We start from the raw sequence: 16,767 nt of genomic DNA on the forward strand, positions 1-16,767 counted from the left end.
GTTTTGTTGGTGTATATTTAATATACTTCTAATCGCTATTTCAGTATTTCTTTCTAATTACTTCTCTCTCTGTTTTTCTCTCTCTCTATTTTCTCTTCACTTGAAAAAATCATAATGGTGTGGAGAGGATGGCTAAAAGGGGAGAAGGGAGGCCATCCAAAAAAAAGAGAGTCTGAATAAAAAAAATTGAGCAGAACTTGAGGCCGGTGTCATGAGTCATGCGCAAAACAATAAAAAACAATTTTTTTTCTAATCCAATTGTTCTTTTTATTTGCATTTCTCTCCCTAAAAGATGCAGTAATTTTTGCTCATACATCAATGAACTGTATTCCTCTCATATGTTCATACAGCCACTGGCTTTTTATTCATGTTATATTTTTGGGAGGGGGGGGGTTGGAAAATGCTGCTGGAGTGCTTTTGTCCTAGAAACAGCTCATGTTTTTAAAATCTGCTTACTTCTTCTTGTCCTACTTTTTCCATGAGCAATAAAAACACAAACATAGCCAATAAAAAGTTTGACAAAAGCCTTTTTTTTTTTCTTTTTTTTTTTTTTTCTTTTTTTAACATGGTAGACAAAAGTGTTTTACATGTGCGATTGTTCTGGGATCTTAAAAGTGTGCAGTTATTTCTAATCCTTTACCAAATGGAGCAAAAAAAAAAAAACGGACATCCTTATGTCTGGTGATTTGGTGTAACCTCCCCTTCCTGCTGCATGTTTTGTTCTTCTGTCCATCACTGTCTTTTTTTCTGAGAGCTGTATAAACATTATGCTGATGTGTCTGGATGGATGAGTCTGACTTTGGCTTACTGTCGCCTCAGCATGTTCTTGGATGCAGAACACAGACAGATTCCAGGTCAATGTAAGGACAAACCTCAGTCTAAACTCAGTAAACACATCAGGTACCCGCGGGAAAACACTGCACGCAGTAAAAGGATGAAAACCTAATTTAGCTAAACCTAGATATACCCGCTAGCTGTGTAAAACAGTTGTTTGGAGTATTTGAGGCGAGTCACAGCGGAATGACAAACGTAAACATTTAAACTGGTGACTCTCATGCTGTATCTGAAACGTATAAAAGTTTGCATTGTGTGAAAGTGCCAGCAGCATCATTCTGCTGACACCAATAAAACCATCCCAGCTGTGCAGAGTTATTGTCTGAGAAGCCGTTAAACAGGGTTCCCACGGGTCCTTGAAAGTCCTTGAGAGTTTGTAAATTTGAAAAAAGGATTTCAAGGCCCTGGAAAGTTTGTGAAAACAGCCAAAAATTACACTGGTCCTTGAAAGTACTTGAATAATTTTTGGGGATTGAAGTTCTCTAATCACACAACTGATTTTCATCAAATGTAAGAAAAAATAAAAAACTTACATTTGTTGCAGTGGATAACTCAGGATTACGGTAATTGATGTGGCTTTCAACAACTAACGTGAGCCATAGTCATAGTTTTATCCAATCAGAGCAGAGTAGGGCAGGTCATTCTTTCTGAGCCCAGGTGAAAGCACCACAGCTCCTCCTGTCCTCACCGAACGTCTGAATATGTTCACATCCCCTCCTCCCAAACTGAGCTGCTCAACCTCCCAGGACATAATTACATGTCCATGTATTGTAGATATGAATGTAGGGTAAACATTTAATTCACTTTCTTACATTATTCCCAGTTTTTCATTGAATTTACATGATATTAAAGCTGTTTATTGGTAACATTCTGGGGTAGCAGTAAGCAATTGCCATCGCGCATGGTTCTTGAATTTGAGGAAATTGATACTGGAAAGTCCTTGAAAGGTCCTTGAATTCGATGTTGACCAAGGTGTGGGAACCCTGGTTAAAATCAGAACTGCAAACAGAACCAGTTAGACTCGGTGACCTTGACTCAGGCGGCCGCAGCACCAGTGCTGTGTACCATGGCCCCGTCACTGTAATGGAGACCTCATTCGACTGAGATATTACAGGGGGGCCAACGTGGGGAAGGTTTTGTGGAAGGAAAGTGAAAACAGCAAAGAAAAGAGATGCAGGGGATATTAAAGAGGGGCAGCATCCAGATCAGTTAAAAACTACAATTACATGTTTAGTTAGCCAAAAATGCTCTTAGGCTAAATCTTCTGTCAGATGTGATTATGGAGAATTGGATCAGACCATTTTCCTATAATGAACAAAAACCTTGTAAAGACTATCCTAGTGTTAAACATTTTTTTTAATTATTGTTTTTTTTTTTACTGATAATTCTCCAATTATTCAAAAGTTGCTTATTTATGAAGAGGTGTGTTTCTTTCATTCTCACAGTAAAGACCTGCTCACTCTCCGTCGTGTTCGGCTTGCTTCAGTAAGACACAACGCATTAGCCTTTGGACCCAACCCCCAAATAACCACTTATTCTGTACATTACTCAGGGCCATTTTTCCTAATGGGCTTCGGCAAGTAAATCATGTCAACCCACTCCCATTTAGCGACTGTATGTTTTATTAATTCTCAGCTAATCTAAATTACCATCTGTGAGTCCAAGGGAAGGAAATTAAACCAACAAAGTCTGGGCTTTGCCAGGATTCTTTTTACTAGCGAGCTTGTAGCAAGGATCCAGAAGTTGAAGGCTATAAACATGACTGCTGGTTAGTCAGTTATAGATGACAGCAAAACAGTAATCAAGGATGTTGCTTCAGATTGAGGATTTATCTGCCAAAAACTAAGTCAGAGAAAATGTACTTATGCTAAAAATGGTTTGACTAGTACCGTAAATATTAAGTGAGTATTTTTCTATTTGAGTCTAAAGAGTCCAAGTCTGTATTTTACCAGGAGAATCAGAAGTGTTTTGTGTTTGGAAGTGTAAGCTCAGGTTTTTCAGCAGACGATGGACAGCTCGAGACACTTGGCAGAAAATCAAAGAGTGGGTATTCCAGATTTGTGCAGTTCTGTCTGGCTGCCGGACCCAGATCCTTTAATCAACCTCTTGGCCCAGTGACTCTTGGGATTAATGCCCCCCACCTCGAATGCTCATTGTCTGGTTTTCCCTCTTGCAGAACTGAAGGATTTCATTTGTAGAGTGTTTCAGAGACCTGCAATTGGTGCTTTTATGGCTTCAAGCATTACACACCAGGCACTATTGTTGGGGCTTTCACCATGATTGTGAGTGGCAGAGGGACTTGTCGGTCCCTGCGGTGTGAATTAGCCACACCCACCCCCACCCACCATGTCACCCTCCACTCCGGACTCCAATCTTGTAATCACCAATCAGGTTCCTCCTGTCTTTATCCTGAGAGTCTAATATCTAAACTGCAAAATCTGGTAACGCTACAAACCTGGTGAGCCAAGAAGTAGCAAAGCCAGTCGGTGGGGAGCAAGGTGGGGGAGTCAGGATAATTTCAGGATGTGTGTGTGCGCCTGCTTAGAGCTGGTATTAAACGATAACACACACCTGGTGTGTCAGTAGTAGAGAAGGGAACAGATGGTAGGAGGTTTGGTTCATTGCAGGCCTGGGCAGTTATTACAAGTGGAGATCTATCAACAATCTCACCTAAAGGTAACTAATAATGTTTGACTTGCAGTGTGATCATTTTTGTGCTTAGCAAACCTCAAAGTGTTACCTTTTTATGTTAAGACTAAAATCTGCATGTAAAGTTCATCCTTTTTCTTTGTTACTGGTTCATGTTGGYAACAAAATAATGTTATAGCAGCTTTGCACAAGTCTGAACAGTAGATAAGAAAAGAGATTCATTAAAAACCTGGGAAAAGCTGCAGTACCAAACACAGTAGAGCAGTGTCAGTAGTGTTAATTGCCTGTGTGCCTCCTGGTGTGCTTTTGGACTGCAGTTTAAGTGCTTGTGTGTGTGTGTGTGTGTGTGTGTGTGTGTGTGTGTGTGTGTGTGTGTGCGCTGGGTTTTGCTTGGCGGAGCAAAATGTTGCTGATGAGGTGAATTGAGTATCTTTGGAGCTGTGCACCATTGCCTTTTGTCTGGGGACCGTGTCCTGAGAGCTGGGAGTGGGTGTGTTTCCTCAAGGTCGTTCCAGATTCGTTGTACTCACTTAGCATTTTTATGTGTGCGCACATGTGCAACTGGATCATTTACAGCCATTTATGAATTATTGAATATTTGACGTGTTGAAGTAGAAATCAGAATTTGTATATTCTGGGGTATTTTGTTTAATGAAACACATTATTCAGGTAATGGGATAGGATTTTGATGTAATACAGAGTAATACAGCTTTATAGAATGGATCTTTTAGTGGAGCAGTGTCCTCCAGGGGTTTAACCTCCCACTGTATGTTGACCTGATTCACAGATGGCCACAATTTGGCACAACAGTGGGGAAAAAAATACATTTTACTCAGTCTGAATTGGATTGTGTGGCAGGTTGCAAAATAGGTAACCTTTTAAAAAGGAAAAATATGCCTGAATGTCTCCTTACAATTAGACAGGTACCACTGTTGCAGCTCTAGTACTAACACATTTTTTGTTGTGCAAGTGAAAGATTGAGCATCCTTAAAATAAAGGGTGTCGATGACATAACATTAACTTTTGTTGGGATATATTAAAACAGCTCAGCTGTAACCCTCAATTTTCTGAGGACATTTTGTTAAATGACAAATTGGACAAGCTTGACTTGTTATGATAATTCAAATAGAAAATTCAGAAACTATTTATTGCCTCAACTGTTCAGTTTAAACAGTGACACCTGGAGGAAGAATAGCTTCAACACAGTTTTATGACTATTCCAGCAAATAGGACTGGCTGTTACAGCCTATAAATTATTTGTGATGTTAGTAAAACATTGTATCTTATATGTTTTTAATCATGATTTTTATTCTCTCCCCAGAGTAACTACCTGGTGTTTATGGCAGAGCTGTTTTGGTGGTTTGAGGTGGTTAAGCCTTCTTTTGTAAAGCCAAGAATGTTGGACARTGAAGGCACAGGCAAGTATTAAATGTTTCCTATGCAATAGCCACAGCCGTAGCAAAATTTAGAGTTTGTTACAAAAATTAAGTTGATTAAATATTGTTTTTATTTGGTAACATTACCTGTAGGCTTATTTTATCTATTAATTTTAATGAATGCTACAATATGAAATGGTGGTCTATTGTTAAAGCTCAGTTTTATAACTTGTTTTTGATGCACGACTTCAGAATCATCACTATTAAAGAATATACCAGTCATCCCCATCTCCAAGGTGACTAAGAGAAGTTTCTTAGAAAGACCTCCAAGTCCCGAAAGACCCAGGTAAGTTATTCTAAGTAGTTACTTTGAAAGCGCATGAACTTGTAAGTGAAGACATTTAAATGCAGTATTGTAATAAATGCACACCATGATGTGCTCATCATTTCTTTCATTTTCTAGTTTGCCCCTCCGACCCCAGCCTCGAAACTCAGGTCAGTAATTTATTTATTTATTTTTTAACTAACCACAATTGTAGGTTTATATGCAAATCCAAATCTGATTAGTTGCTTGTGCTTTTTTTTTTTTGATTAATATGGCTTTTGTGTTATTCAGGAGAGATCAAGAGGTCAACCTCCATGTCCTTCGTTGATGGCAACCTTGGGACATGGCCCAAAGAGAAAAGGTTAGTAATGATGTGGTCCTATTGATGTGTGAGACATAAGTATTTATAGATTAGGAAAATGTTGTTGGCTTTTTAAAATCTCAAAAAGAAACTGCAGATTTATTTATAGTTGTGCGTTGTTTTTCCATTAAGATCTGGGCCTTATGGAGTATCGTTTGACATCCCCTTTGACAAAGAAGACTCTGCTCCTACCCTACTTTCCTCCAGCCGGGGCATGGTCAGGTCCGTCAGCACCGACGATGGTTCTGGATTCAAGGTCCACCACATGCCTCGCGGAATGAAGCGCAACCTGTCCTTCCAGCCAGTGAACGGTCAGAGTGTTGGCATTGAAGAGGAAGGCTGCCCAGACAGCCTTGCTRGCATGGAGACTAACAGGCGACCGTACCCCAACGGACACGGAGCGGTCGTGGGAACAGCTTCTTCCATGGACGAAGTGCTCCACGTTGTCCACAGTCCAAATAGACCACCTGCAGAGGGCATCAACAATGGTTTCTTCTTGCACAGTCAAAACCACGAAGCTGGCATTAGCGGTTTAGACCCAGTGTCGGAGCTCGACTCTAAAGACCTCCTGAGCACCACAGACACCACAGAGGTCGACACTGGTATCCACATCCGAACAGAGGACATGCTGGATGAAGACTCCTCTCTTAAAGACTGCTCTGTGAACATGGAGCTGGACATGGACTCGCCGAGCCCCGGCGCAGGCGGTCGGAGCAAATCCCCACCCGGAATGAAGATGACCAGCTTTGCCGAACAGAAGATGAGGAAGCTCAGTCCGTCGGCAGCAGATTCAGGCAGAGGCAGCAGCAGCTCCATGAAAACAACTCCCGAAGGTTCTGAGTTCTGCCTTCCATTATCCGTCTCCTGGGCACCGACCCCCGAGCACAGCCCCGTCCATCAACAAACCCCACCACCTGCTCCCGTTCAGGCATCGCCCAAATCTGTCCAGCTTCCGCCCAATGACCCCGCTCAGGTCATGGCTACAGAAATGGTGCAGCTGAAGCTGAGGCTTGAGGAGAAGAGGAAAGCCATCGAAGCGCAGAAGAAGAAAGTAGAGGCTGCTTTTACCAGACATCGACAGAAGATGGGCCACTCCGYATTCCTAAATGTGGTGAAGAGAAAAGCTGACGGAGCTGCCAGCGGAGAGGAAAGCATGAAAACCAATGGAGAAGGGAAGTCAGAAAGTGCAACAGTGACATTTGGTAGGAGCAAGGCAGACACACCTGATGGGGCTGAACAGAGCAGCACAACCACGTGTTGGAAAAAGCCACCAGGTGCCGGAGAGGAAGGCGGTCAAAGCCACGCTCAGCTGACAGAACTGGATCTGGCAGAATACACACGTTCCATCGAGAAGCTCAACCATTCCTTGGCTTTCCTTCAGGCGGAGATGCAGCGATTGTCTCAGCAGCAGGAAGTGATCATGGCCATGAGGGAACAACAGCATCAGCAGGCGTGGGTCATTCCTCCTCCCCACACAAACCCCTCGCCACAAAAACACACCCGACCAGTCACCCGATCGTCGGGGCCCTCTTCCCCCGCCGACTCCCCTCGCTCCGCCCATCGCTCGCCAACCAGCATCAAGCGCAAGTCGGCCTCGTTCCACTCACGGAATCCTCGCACCGCCCGGCCCAGCGAGCTCAAGTTGGCTCCATACAGCCGGGTCCTGAAAGCTCCGCAGTCTGTTGATAGCATTCCAAGACTACGGCGATTTTCTCCCTGTCAGCCTGCGGTAAGCTCTTTCATCTACATGGGAGAGAAGCCGGCAGCTCACAGTCCAGAGACGGCAGCTCCAGATGGTGACAGTAACAAGGATGCGGAGGCACTCGTGCCCCCAGAGAGAGAGCTGGTGGCTACATGTGCAGCCGTATCGCCACTCAGCTCCCCCAGCCGGCAGATCAAAGGAGGAGAAACTGAAGTGGATATAAATGCCCTGCCAACAGAGGGTCACGGTCTCTTAAAGACTTCTGACATGGAAACAGATGAGCAGGATGACAGCACTCAGAAACCTTTGATAGAACTAAAACCTACAATAGAGACATCATTCCCCGAGGTTCTGTCCCACCCTGTGGTAGAGACCTTCACACTGACACCCACAGAGATACCATCTAAGCCAGAACCCTCTGTCCAAGCCAAGAGCAGTCTAATGGAGGTTCCTTTGTCAGTTGTAAAGCCCATAGAAGATCTGATAATTGACGATGTTCTGGAAGTGGATCAGGACAGTATGGAGAGCTTGGATGATGAACAAAAGCTGTGTCGTGGTTTCTTCTTCAAAGTAAGTTCAGTATGTTCCTATAATATAACATAAAGCATATCGAACAAATGGAACGCCATATTTTTTTAGGAAAGACTCTTGTCCCTCATTTCCAATTATTAATGGTTCAGGAAATATACAGGCTGAAGACAGCGTCCTCTTCCCTCTTGCCATTTTTAGAGTGTGAAACAGTTGTTAGCTGCTGTGATGCTTTGATGTAGGTCAGAAAAGTGGGGCTGCTGTGAATAATTTAGGCTCAGCTGTGGAAACTTGGGGTTGGAGAAGGGTTGGCTCGATTATAAGATTTGAGAAGGAATTATTAACTTAAAAAATACTTAAACTTAACCAGACATTTTATGAATTTGACAAGAAATAGAAATGTATTTTGTTATATGATCATGGTTAAATCATCAGTTTAAGTGAAGCCATTTGTTTTATTACAGTAGATCTGACCTAATTTATTAAAATATATATATTTTTGCCATCCTCTAGCATTTTATTTAATGCTTATTTAAAGTGCCTGTGACATCAGTTATTTGTGATAAATGTGATTGCACTGTTGGAAAGATAACATATTGCAAAAGCATTTTCACACCACTGAGATGAATAGTTGTTGAGATATTTGCATGTGAAGTAACAGGAAGTGATGTGAAAGGGGAATGTCATGCATGTAAACAGAGCATTGCTACAAGAGCTAGCAACACAGACAGAAGGGAATTTTCTTTAAATAATTTTAGTCCCTATAGGAGAGAGTTGAAGAAAAGTCAGAGTTAAAATAATATTGTTTTAATAAACAAAGACCAGGGAGTTTTCTTTCTTAAAGAGGTCCCCTTTGATGTCACTTCCTGTTTCACTTTAGCTGAGCCAAATTCTAAGGAAAATATGCCAGTTATGTGACAAAATGGGTTAAATGATGTGTTATTGCCAATTTTCTTAAATGTGAAGATATTTTCTTTGACTTTTTGTATTTGAGGGATAGGCCTGTCACAGGCACTTTAAACTTTATAACACATAGAAATAAATACCACTTTTAAAGAAAAAGAAGTCAGKTTTTTTTGTATTTAATGCAAGAGAATGCAGTGTTCATTTTGCACCATATTACAAAAGAGGTGTATCACTTCAGATTGTATAATATTATGCACACACGAGCTCTCAGTCTTTTCACAGTCATGGACAGACAACTTTAATAAAAGATTAAGGAGTAAAAATATATAAACATATCAAATATTTATTAGTAGCCTAATGTGACCCGGGTTGCAGTCACTTTAGAACATGGAGCAGACTGAYTGTTTTGGTTTTCATCAGGAGGATGGAAAGGCAGAAGAAAATATGGCACAGAAGAGGGCTGCTCTGCTGGAGAAAAGAATGAGAAGAGAAAAAGAGAGCCAACTGAAAAAGATGCAACTGGAAGCGGAGCTGGAACAAAAGAAAGAGGAAGCTCGGTAAGCAGATTTCTATCTTTTTCTATTGTGTGATAAAAGTTCTAAAAGTCATTCATCAACTTTGCTTAGTTTCTTTCTTAACTTTTCTTTCTCCTTCTTAGTTTTACAGTAATTTCATTTAATCAGTGGCTGATAAATAGTTTAGGGCAGTGCACCCCTTTCAACATACATCAAACAAAAACCCAGTTCATCTTATTACATCCATGACTCTCCTTCCATCCCTTCATGTGTTCAGACTGAAAGCAGAGGAGGAGCGAGTCAGAAAAGAGGAGGACAAGGCCAGGAAGGAGTTCATCAAGCAGGAGTACCTCAGGAGGAAGCAGCTGAAGCTGATGGAGGACATGGACACAATCATCAAGCCCAGAGCGGCCGGGGGTGCCAAGCAGAGGCGGGCCCGACCCAAGTCTATCCATCGTGACAGCATCGACTCTCCAAAGACCCCTGTCAGAGCTGCCACAGGTAACCATGGCCGACACCTTTGTCAAATCACTGTCCTGTGGCATCAAATGGTATACGCTCTCTGGTTTTATTGTGTTTTATTCATAAATTATACAAATTATGAGGTAATTGTAAAAATTATTAATAGCAAAAAGCAACATATTTGCAACAAACAAACCCCAGATCATACATTCTAAATCTAATTTTGTAGTTTAGTATTTAAACTTGTATATATGCGTTAAAGGTTGTCACGTATTTTTTCTCTGCATTATATTAAACATGTTAGTTCAATGCAGTCGTTTCATCGCTCATTTGCACAAACGTAAGAGTCTTGTGTTGTTTACATTTGTGGTGTGTGTGTAATCGTGTTGTGCCACATTTTGTTGTCTCACGTCAAGGTTCACGGCAACGTGTCTTTTCAGTCTCCAGCTTGTCCCTGGCATCCCTCACCCTGGGCGACAGCGACAGCGTTCACTCCGAGAAGAGGGCACCAAGGTAGGATGCTTCGAGTCAGAAAGTGCTGCGGAAACTAAATGCGAAAGACTTCTCAAAACTTTTGGGGTAGCCTCAATTTGATGACCTCATCAGGGCTGTGTATAAATAATGTAAAATAATAAATGTGTACAGTCTAGCATGAACTGTAGTTATTTAATGTTTAAACCTGGATAATCTTCTTTAGTTATACTACTACAAAATATAATAATATAACATAAATGCACATTTGCATAACTAAAAGAGTAAATACACACACTGACCCAAATTTATGAGATTGAAGGTTTTRTATAGATATCAAATGTATAATAATTAGTGTGTCTTTAGCTGTAAATCTGCATGATTCCTCTCTGCATGATGAATCCTCTCAGRTCTAACGTTTCTTTTTCAATTTTCAATTTTGCCTTTTACTACATTCTTCCTGCTTATTCGCGACAGGAGTTCTAGTTTAGCTTCTAGCAGTCTCTTCTACTTTCTGAGCTCTCCTAAACTGAGAAAGAGAAGGTTGGTTACATTTTGTCTGTTCATTTTTAAGGCACTTCATGCTATCCAGAGACAAATCCTGCACTGATTTTATTTTTCCCCCACTACGGGTTTTTATTATGAATTGATTGATTGAGCATTTGAGGCACAAAAGAATAAAAAAATAAACGATGTTGCACTTTCTGGAGTGTTCTTGCAACCAAACCTTGGATTACCAGGGTCGTTAAAGTTTCCTGAAAACTTAATGAAGTATCTCATCTTGGAGCACTTCAACACCTTTACTGTATATGATAAAAGGTTTACAAGAATTCAAAAAAAAAAGAAAGGAAATGCTCCTCAAGTTTGGCTGTTTGGGAAGAAATTCTGAAATGCATGTAAGGTGTGAGGCAACTAAGCTGAGATACACCATAAGCTATGAAAATGACTTGTTTTTTCACCCCTTTGCTGCGCCAAATTATACCTCAGTTGTTTGTTTCACAACTCAGCTAAAAAAAAACTTTTTGTTTAAAGCCACATCACAAATTTTCTTTGTAGAACTCCACCCTGCATAAGACGCCACTTTATCAAGTCATGGCTCAGATATTTCAGTGCATACGCTTGCAAAAAGCAGCTACAGTGACTTGTTAACGTTGGCCGCTTGCAAAAGGCACCGCTAACTAATCTGATCCAAGTTTGGTTTTGGTTGCTCTATTTGAATGATTGTCTTTCTAATTCTTTATTTAATGAACTACTTAGTATTATATAATTGTAAAGCTGTTTTTGTGATGATAATGAAATTCATTTTGTACATTGACAGTTTAAAATATGACTTTTTTAGTAAATCTGCCTGTTTTTTGCTGTAGATAAAATCCCTTCCAGTTCGAGCATAAAAACCAAGTGTGGTACTTCGTCTAATTGTCCTTTTTTTCTTGACCTTGAGCACACAACACTGCACCCTTTTTTATATGCTTGCAAGCTTTGCTGCTTCACTGGTTACTGTGAAAAMTTGAAAGGTTTACTTTTATTGACTGAATAACACCTTGTTTTTGTTTTTATTTGCTTGATTTGCTGAACATTCAGAGTTGGCACACATAAAAAGAGAGACGAGATAAGAGTCAGTGTGTGTGTGTGTGTGTGTGTGTGTGTGTGTGTGTGTGTGTGTTGCTGTTTTAGGCCAGATTCTGCAGATGGCCTCCTGTCACCAAGTCGCTCCAGCAGCAGGAATGGAGAAAAGGACTGGGAAAATGCATCGACCACTTCATCTGTTACATCCAACACAGAGTACACAGGTGGGTCGACCTGATGCAGGTCTTCTGGAACGTCCGTTTTCATTTGTAATCCGCAGGCTTTTATGGCTCGTACTCTTTGTCCCAGAAAGGTAATTCTACAGAAACCTTCGTACATTATTTATCAGAAAAAGAGTAGAAATATGGAGGGAGGTCTGTGACTTAACTGGAGTGGTTATTATGGCAACAGTCTCCTCCTAATGTTTCCTGGTCTTTTCTCTCTCTCTCTCTCTCTCTCAGGACCCAGGCTGTACAAGGAGCCCAGTGCTAAATCTAACAAACACATAATCCAGAATGCTCTGTCCCATTGCTGCCTCGCAGGCAAGGTCAACGAGGGGCAAAAAAACAAGATCTTGGAGGTAACTCCCTTTTATTTTCTGGTTTATGCAGTCATGAGKAACGGATGTGCTGATGCCAGCTGGGATTAGGGATGTCTCTGGAGTAGGGCTGGGCAAAATTATTTCGTGTGCAATTAATCAAAGTAAAACTTTCAACAGTAAATGTTTGCTACTTTGCAATTACTGCGATTAGTGCCATGAGATGATGATATAGTTTGTGTGCAAGACACTAGGGGTGGAACAAAACATCAATCCACACTGATTAATTGATTAAATGATTAATGATTTATTTACTTCAAGGCAAAATGGAAACATTGATCCATGTCAAATTATATGCTTGACATGCAGTGGTGGGCACCAGCCCGCTAAAGCGCAAATCCTCTAATTGCGGACCTAAATATTTCGTTTGCACTTTAGCGGTCTTAGTAATTTTTATAATTCATAAGCAGATTTGCACTTTCTAAAATTAAAATGCAGTACTTCTAATAACTAATTATCTACCAGCCATCATTATCTTGAACAACGGAAGGTATGGCTGTCAATGAATCACAACACACGTGATCTATCCAACAGCACCCCTCCCAGATAAACACACTTATTGAGAAGGTATACAGTATATCCTTGCTGACTGTTGTTTTCAGTCACGGTTCTCATTTCCCACAATGCTTTGTGTCTGCTTACGTAGCAGGAAGGCAATGTTTAGAACTCCCTGTCCAAGAAAAAACAGTTAATGTTTGTAATCCATAGTAAAATTTTGTATGTATTGATTTACTTTACAATCGGAGCTCCTTTTTAAAAAAGAAAAAAGTTTAAACGCTGGAGCTCAATACTTGACGTAATTGGTCGAAGCAACGGGGTTAGAGACGCAGAAATGATTTAAAGATGTTATGCTGATGAAGACTGACATCTAGTGGTCAACTGGAGCAACTACATGGAAAACTTTAAAATCCAAGCTCTTATTTTGAAGTGAAGATAGTTTCCTGTACTCCGTGCTTTTGTTTCCCRTCACAAATCAAGTCCGTCATGTACCCAGAATGCATTGCTTCAGTTTTCCAATAAACAGTTTTAAAATGACTTTATTGATGCTTTTTTAATGAAAAATCCACAACAAACAAAAGAAAAAGACAAAGAAGCAGCCGAACTAGCAATCCTCAAAACTTTTTAAAGAATCAGCCAAACTAGCAATCCTCAACAACTTTTTAATTTTTACACCAGGAGCCAAAGGTCTGTTTCATGAAATCACATCCCCAGCAATCGGCGGTTGTAGGATTATGCTGTTAAAAGGTTTCATACACCGCTAGTTGGCAGTATTGTGCATATATTGTACATGAATTATTGCCAGCTAGTAAGTGTCAAGTTGAACTTGCGCTTTAAAATTAGCTTCCGCTAGTTTTTCTATGGCATAAGCGCTTTTGAAGTTGCGGACCTAAATATTTTCATAAGCGCTTTAGAAATTGTGTAGATAATTTTTGGATTAGCGCTGCCCACCACTGTTGACGTGGATCAGTATATTGATCGCAGACTTAATTGAATCGAAATCGTATCATGAATGACTTTGAGATATTGAAAACTTCATTTTGTCATCCAAACAAATCAGTATATTGTATTGTGATAAAGGTGGTGATTTACACCCCTATGACACACTATCAGACTCGTGAGCCCAATGGTGGAAGGTGGCGTGGAGCAATTAATGCTGACTGACTTTAACCACATGAAACACCAGCATAAGTCGATGTACGAGGACCAGGGCCACTTTGGCCACAAGCAAGTGCAATCGTCATCTATTAATTGTCATATTAATCGTTATCAGCTAACTGCCAAAATTAATATTGCCCAACCATACTCTGAAATTGTCCAAGTTCTGTTATCCCTGTCTATGTTGCCTTAGATAAACATAGGTATAAGAGTGGCAACGCTTTAAAACAAACACCCAAAACTTCAAAGAACACACAGATTTCCTGGAGTAAAGTGTGTTGCATTGATCCTTAATGAGTTTCGCTACTTTGGCCTCAACAGGAAATGGAAAAATCTGAGGCCAACAACTTCTTGGTTTTGTTCCGGGATTCCGGCTGCCAGTTTCGATCCGTCTACACTTACTGCCCCGAGACCGAGGAGATCAACAGGCTGGCAGGCATCGGCCCGAAGAGCATCACACGCAAGATGATAGACGGGCTCTACAAGTACAACTCAGACAAGAAGCAGTTCAGTCAGATCCCAGCTAAAACCATGTCGGCCAGCGTGGACGCCGTGACGATCCACAACCACCTCTGGCAAACCAAGAAGCCAGCCACCCCTAAGAAAGTAGTGCCTGTGCAGGCCTAATGGAACCTACCCCAACAATACTCCTCCAAAATATCCATCTCAGTTTGCACTCCACTGTACATATCCATAAAGATTCAAAACACCTGCAATGCCAGTTTGAGGAATGCATATTTGTCTTTTTTTATTCGTTTCTCCTCTCACAGCATTCCTGTCCTTGTTTATCCTTCATACTATGACCAGGATGAGACAAGACTTAAAAGATTAGGAACAACTGGAATGTAAAACAGTGTTAAAATGATGTATTCACGTGTTTTTAGAGATTGACATGTTTGGGTCCGTTTATAAAGGCGTGTAGTTCCTGTTTGTATGTGCCAAACGTCAAAAAGAAGACCGTATGAATGCTAGAACCTTTTACTCAGTACAATGAAGCACTGAATGTTTCCAAATCATGCAGATTAATTATTTTTTCTTTGTGTTATTCTGTTGATGTTCAGCCTTATGCACTTTTTTTTTGTGTGTGCGCGAGTGCAATGAAGTGATTGTAAAGCAGAAGATTTTTTTGTAATTGAGAGAATACGGTTTTGTTTTATTCTCTGTGGGTAAAACTGTTTGTATATTAGAGTACGTACAACTCCAAAGGGCCAAAAAGAATAATTGCATACAGCTAGTATTAACCACACAGTTCATGTGTGCTCAGCTCAACAAACCCAAGAGGTTTCAGCTTTTTCTAAGTCCCCGTTTGAGGAAGTGATTTTTGAAGAATACAGGTGAGTGATGCTATAATGAACAAAATGCCAACAATGGATTTTTAATGTACAGACTGTTGTTTTTGTAATTTTAGTTAGAAGTTTCTTGTTTTCTGAATATACAAGTCATTGCAATTAGGTTAAATTATCACTTAGTTGGAAGTAGAGTTCATAGAGTTTACAGTAGGATTGGAAAAATTGGAGAGTCTGTTTTTACAGCTGTTTCACAGCAGGTATGTGAACAAATAAAACACCTCTGTATTATTTTATTTATTAACAAATGCTGCTGACATGCAGGATCTTTGCATCATACAAATGTAATGTACAATTTKTTTTACCTGCAGGTGTGAGCAATTTGAAATTCAAGTAATACAGACACCAGAGGTTTTGCTATTTATTACAACTTTGAAGTAAATTCCACAGAATTCACAATGTGCAGTTAAAGCATGCTCACAAAGCAGCAAATTACACCAAGCTTAGAGCATGTGGATTTCAGATTGATTTAAATTGTTTGATTTCAAAATAATAAAATATGCATCACAATTCATAAAATTGTTGCTAATATGTGCATCTGTTGCTGCACAAATAAGTATTCATATAAACAAATTAATAAGTAGTGAGTGCACAGGCAGCCTCTAAATACAACTTGTCCTAAATAGGTCAGACTCATGGTGATTTTGCTTGAGTTTATTTTATTTTAATGTAAGTTTGCATAAAATTGCAAAGCAGACAAGAGTGGAGCCTAACTGCTGCATACGGGTAGAGACTCATCACTGGGTTTCATTGGTGTCTGGTTACGTGACTCGCTACAGAAAGTCAAATTAACACCATGTGTGATTTTGACTAAAAAATTTGACAACATGGTGCTTTATTATTTTGTTAATRGCGATATTTATGACCACGTGGGAGGATGTAGGTGTCTGAGGAAATGTAATCTAGTATGACAGAGAGAAGTGTTTGTCTTCAGGGAGCTCTGTCTGTTGCTTTTTGGCTGTTTAAGGCCAAAGGGAAAAGATCATTTAAAGTGTAATGATTCTGTATATTGTGTTTGTGAGCTTTCTCTTCGCTCTGATACTTTTKTTTGTCAAAATGCTGTGCTGTCATCTGCCATCCTGCACAACATGTAGTTTCAGATTCAGACTGATTTTATTTTAGTTTTTGCATTTAATAAATGAAAGCATGGCCTCAGCATGTGTAATGGTTTTCTTTAGTTTTTTTATTTTTCCATTTGTTGGGAGTTTTATCACAATCAACTTTAAAGTGACGGAGAAAAGTTTAAACCTAACTAAATATCCTCTTATTAAGACATTCACTTAGTTAGATTCCAAATTTGTCTTAAAGAGATAAAATTTTCTGTTTTTAAACTCAAACAAGACTGAGGTTTGTGGTCTTTGGACCTGAACATTGTAGTGCAGGGGCGGGGCCAGAGGGTCATTGGCCCCAGCTGAAATCTGATTGGTCCCCTGAAGTGCCCCTGTCCTGTCACTCATCTGTCCTTTACCTGG

General features: G+C 40.2%; 1 protein-coding gene across 4 annotated transcripts in view; it reads left to right on the forward strand.

Moving 5' to 3' along the window:
* camsap2a (calmodulin regulated spectrin-associated protein family, member 2a) overlaps positions 1-16,450 on the forward strand; it is a 45,249-nt gene extending 28,799 nt beyond the window's left edge. For 2 of the 4 annotated variants that reach the window (XM_014010765.1, XM_014010768.1), the window contains 11 exons: positions 4,805-4,901; positions 5,112-5,205; positions 5,323-5,354; positions 5,476-5,545; positions 5,678-7,817; positions 9,102-9,238; positions 9,474-9,697; positions 10,099-10,171; positions 11,804-11,919; positions 12,157-12,275; positions 14,271-16,450. In XM_014010765.1, the coding sequence (XP_013866219.1) occupies positions 4,805-4,901; positions 5,112-5,205; positions 5,323-5,354; positions 5,476-5,545; positions 5,678-7,817; positions 9,102-9,238; positions 9,474-9,697; positions 10,099-10,171; positions 11,804-11,919; positions 12,157-12,275; positions 14,271-14,576 (3,408 nt within the window). In that variant the 3' untranslated portion in view covers positions 14,577-16,450. Of the gene's footprint in view, positions 1-1,744; positions 3,511-4,804; positions 4,902-5,111; positions 5,206-5,322; positions 5,355-5,475; positions 5,546-5,677; positions 7,818-9,101; positions 9,239-9,473; positions 9,698-10,074; positions 10,172-11,803; positions 11,920-12,156; positions 12,276-14,270 lie in introns of those variants that run through there. The other 2 variants (XM_014010767.1, XM_014010766.1) reach the window with 2 other exon arrangements.
* The last annotated feature ends 317 nt before the right edge of the window (positions 16,451-16,767 follow it).

This window comes from Austrofundulus limnaeus, unplaced genomic scaffold (genome assembly GCF_001266775.1).
Source record: "Austrofundulus limnaeus strain Quisiro unplaced genomic scaffold, Austrofundulus_limnaeus-1.0 Scaffold73, whole genome shotgun sequence".
Lineage (NCBI taxonomy): Eukaryota > Metazoa > Chordata > Actinopteri > Cyprinodontiformes > Rivulidae > Austrofundulus > Austrofundulus limnaeus.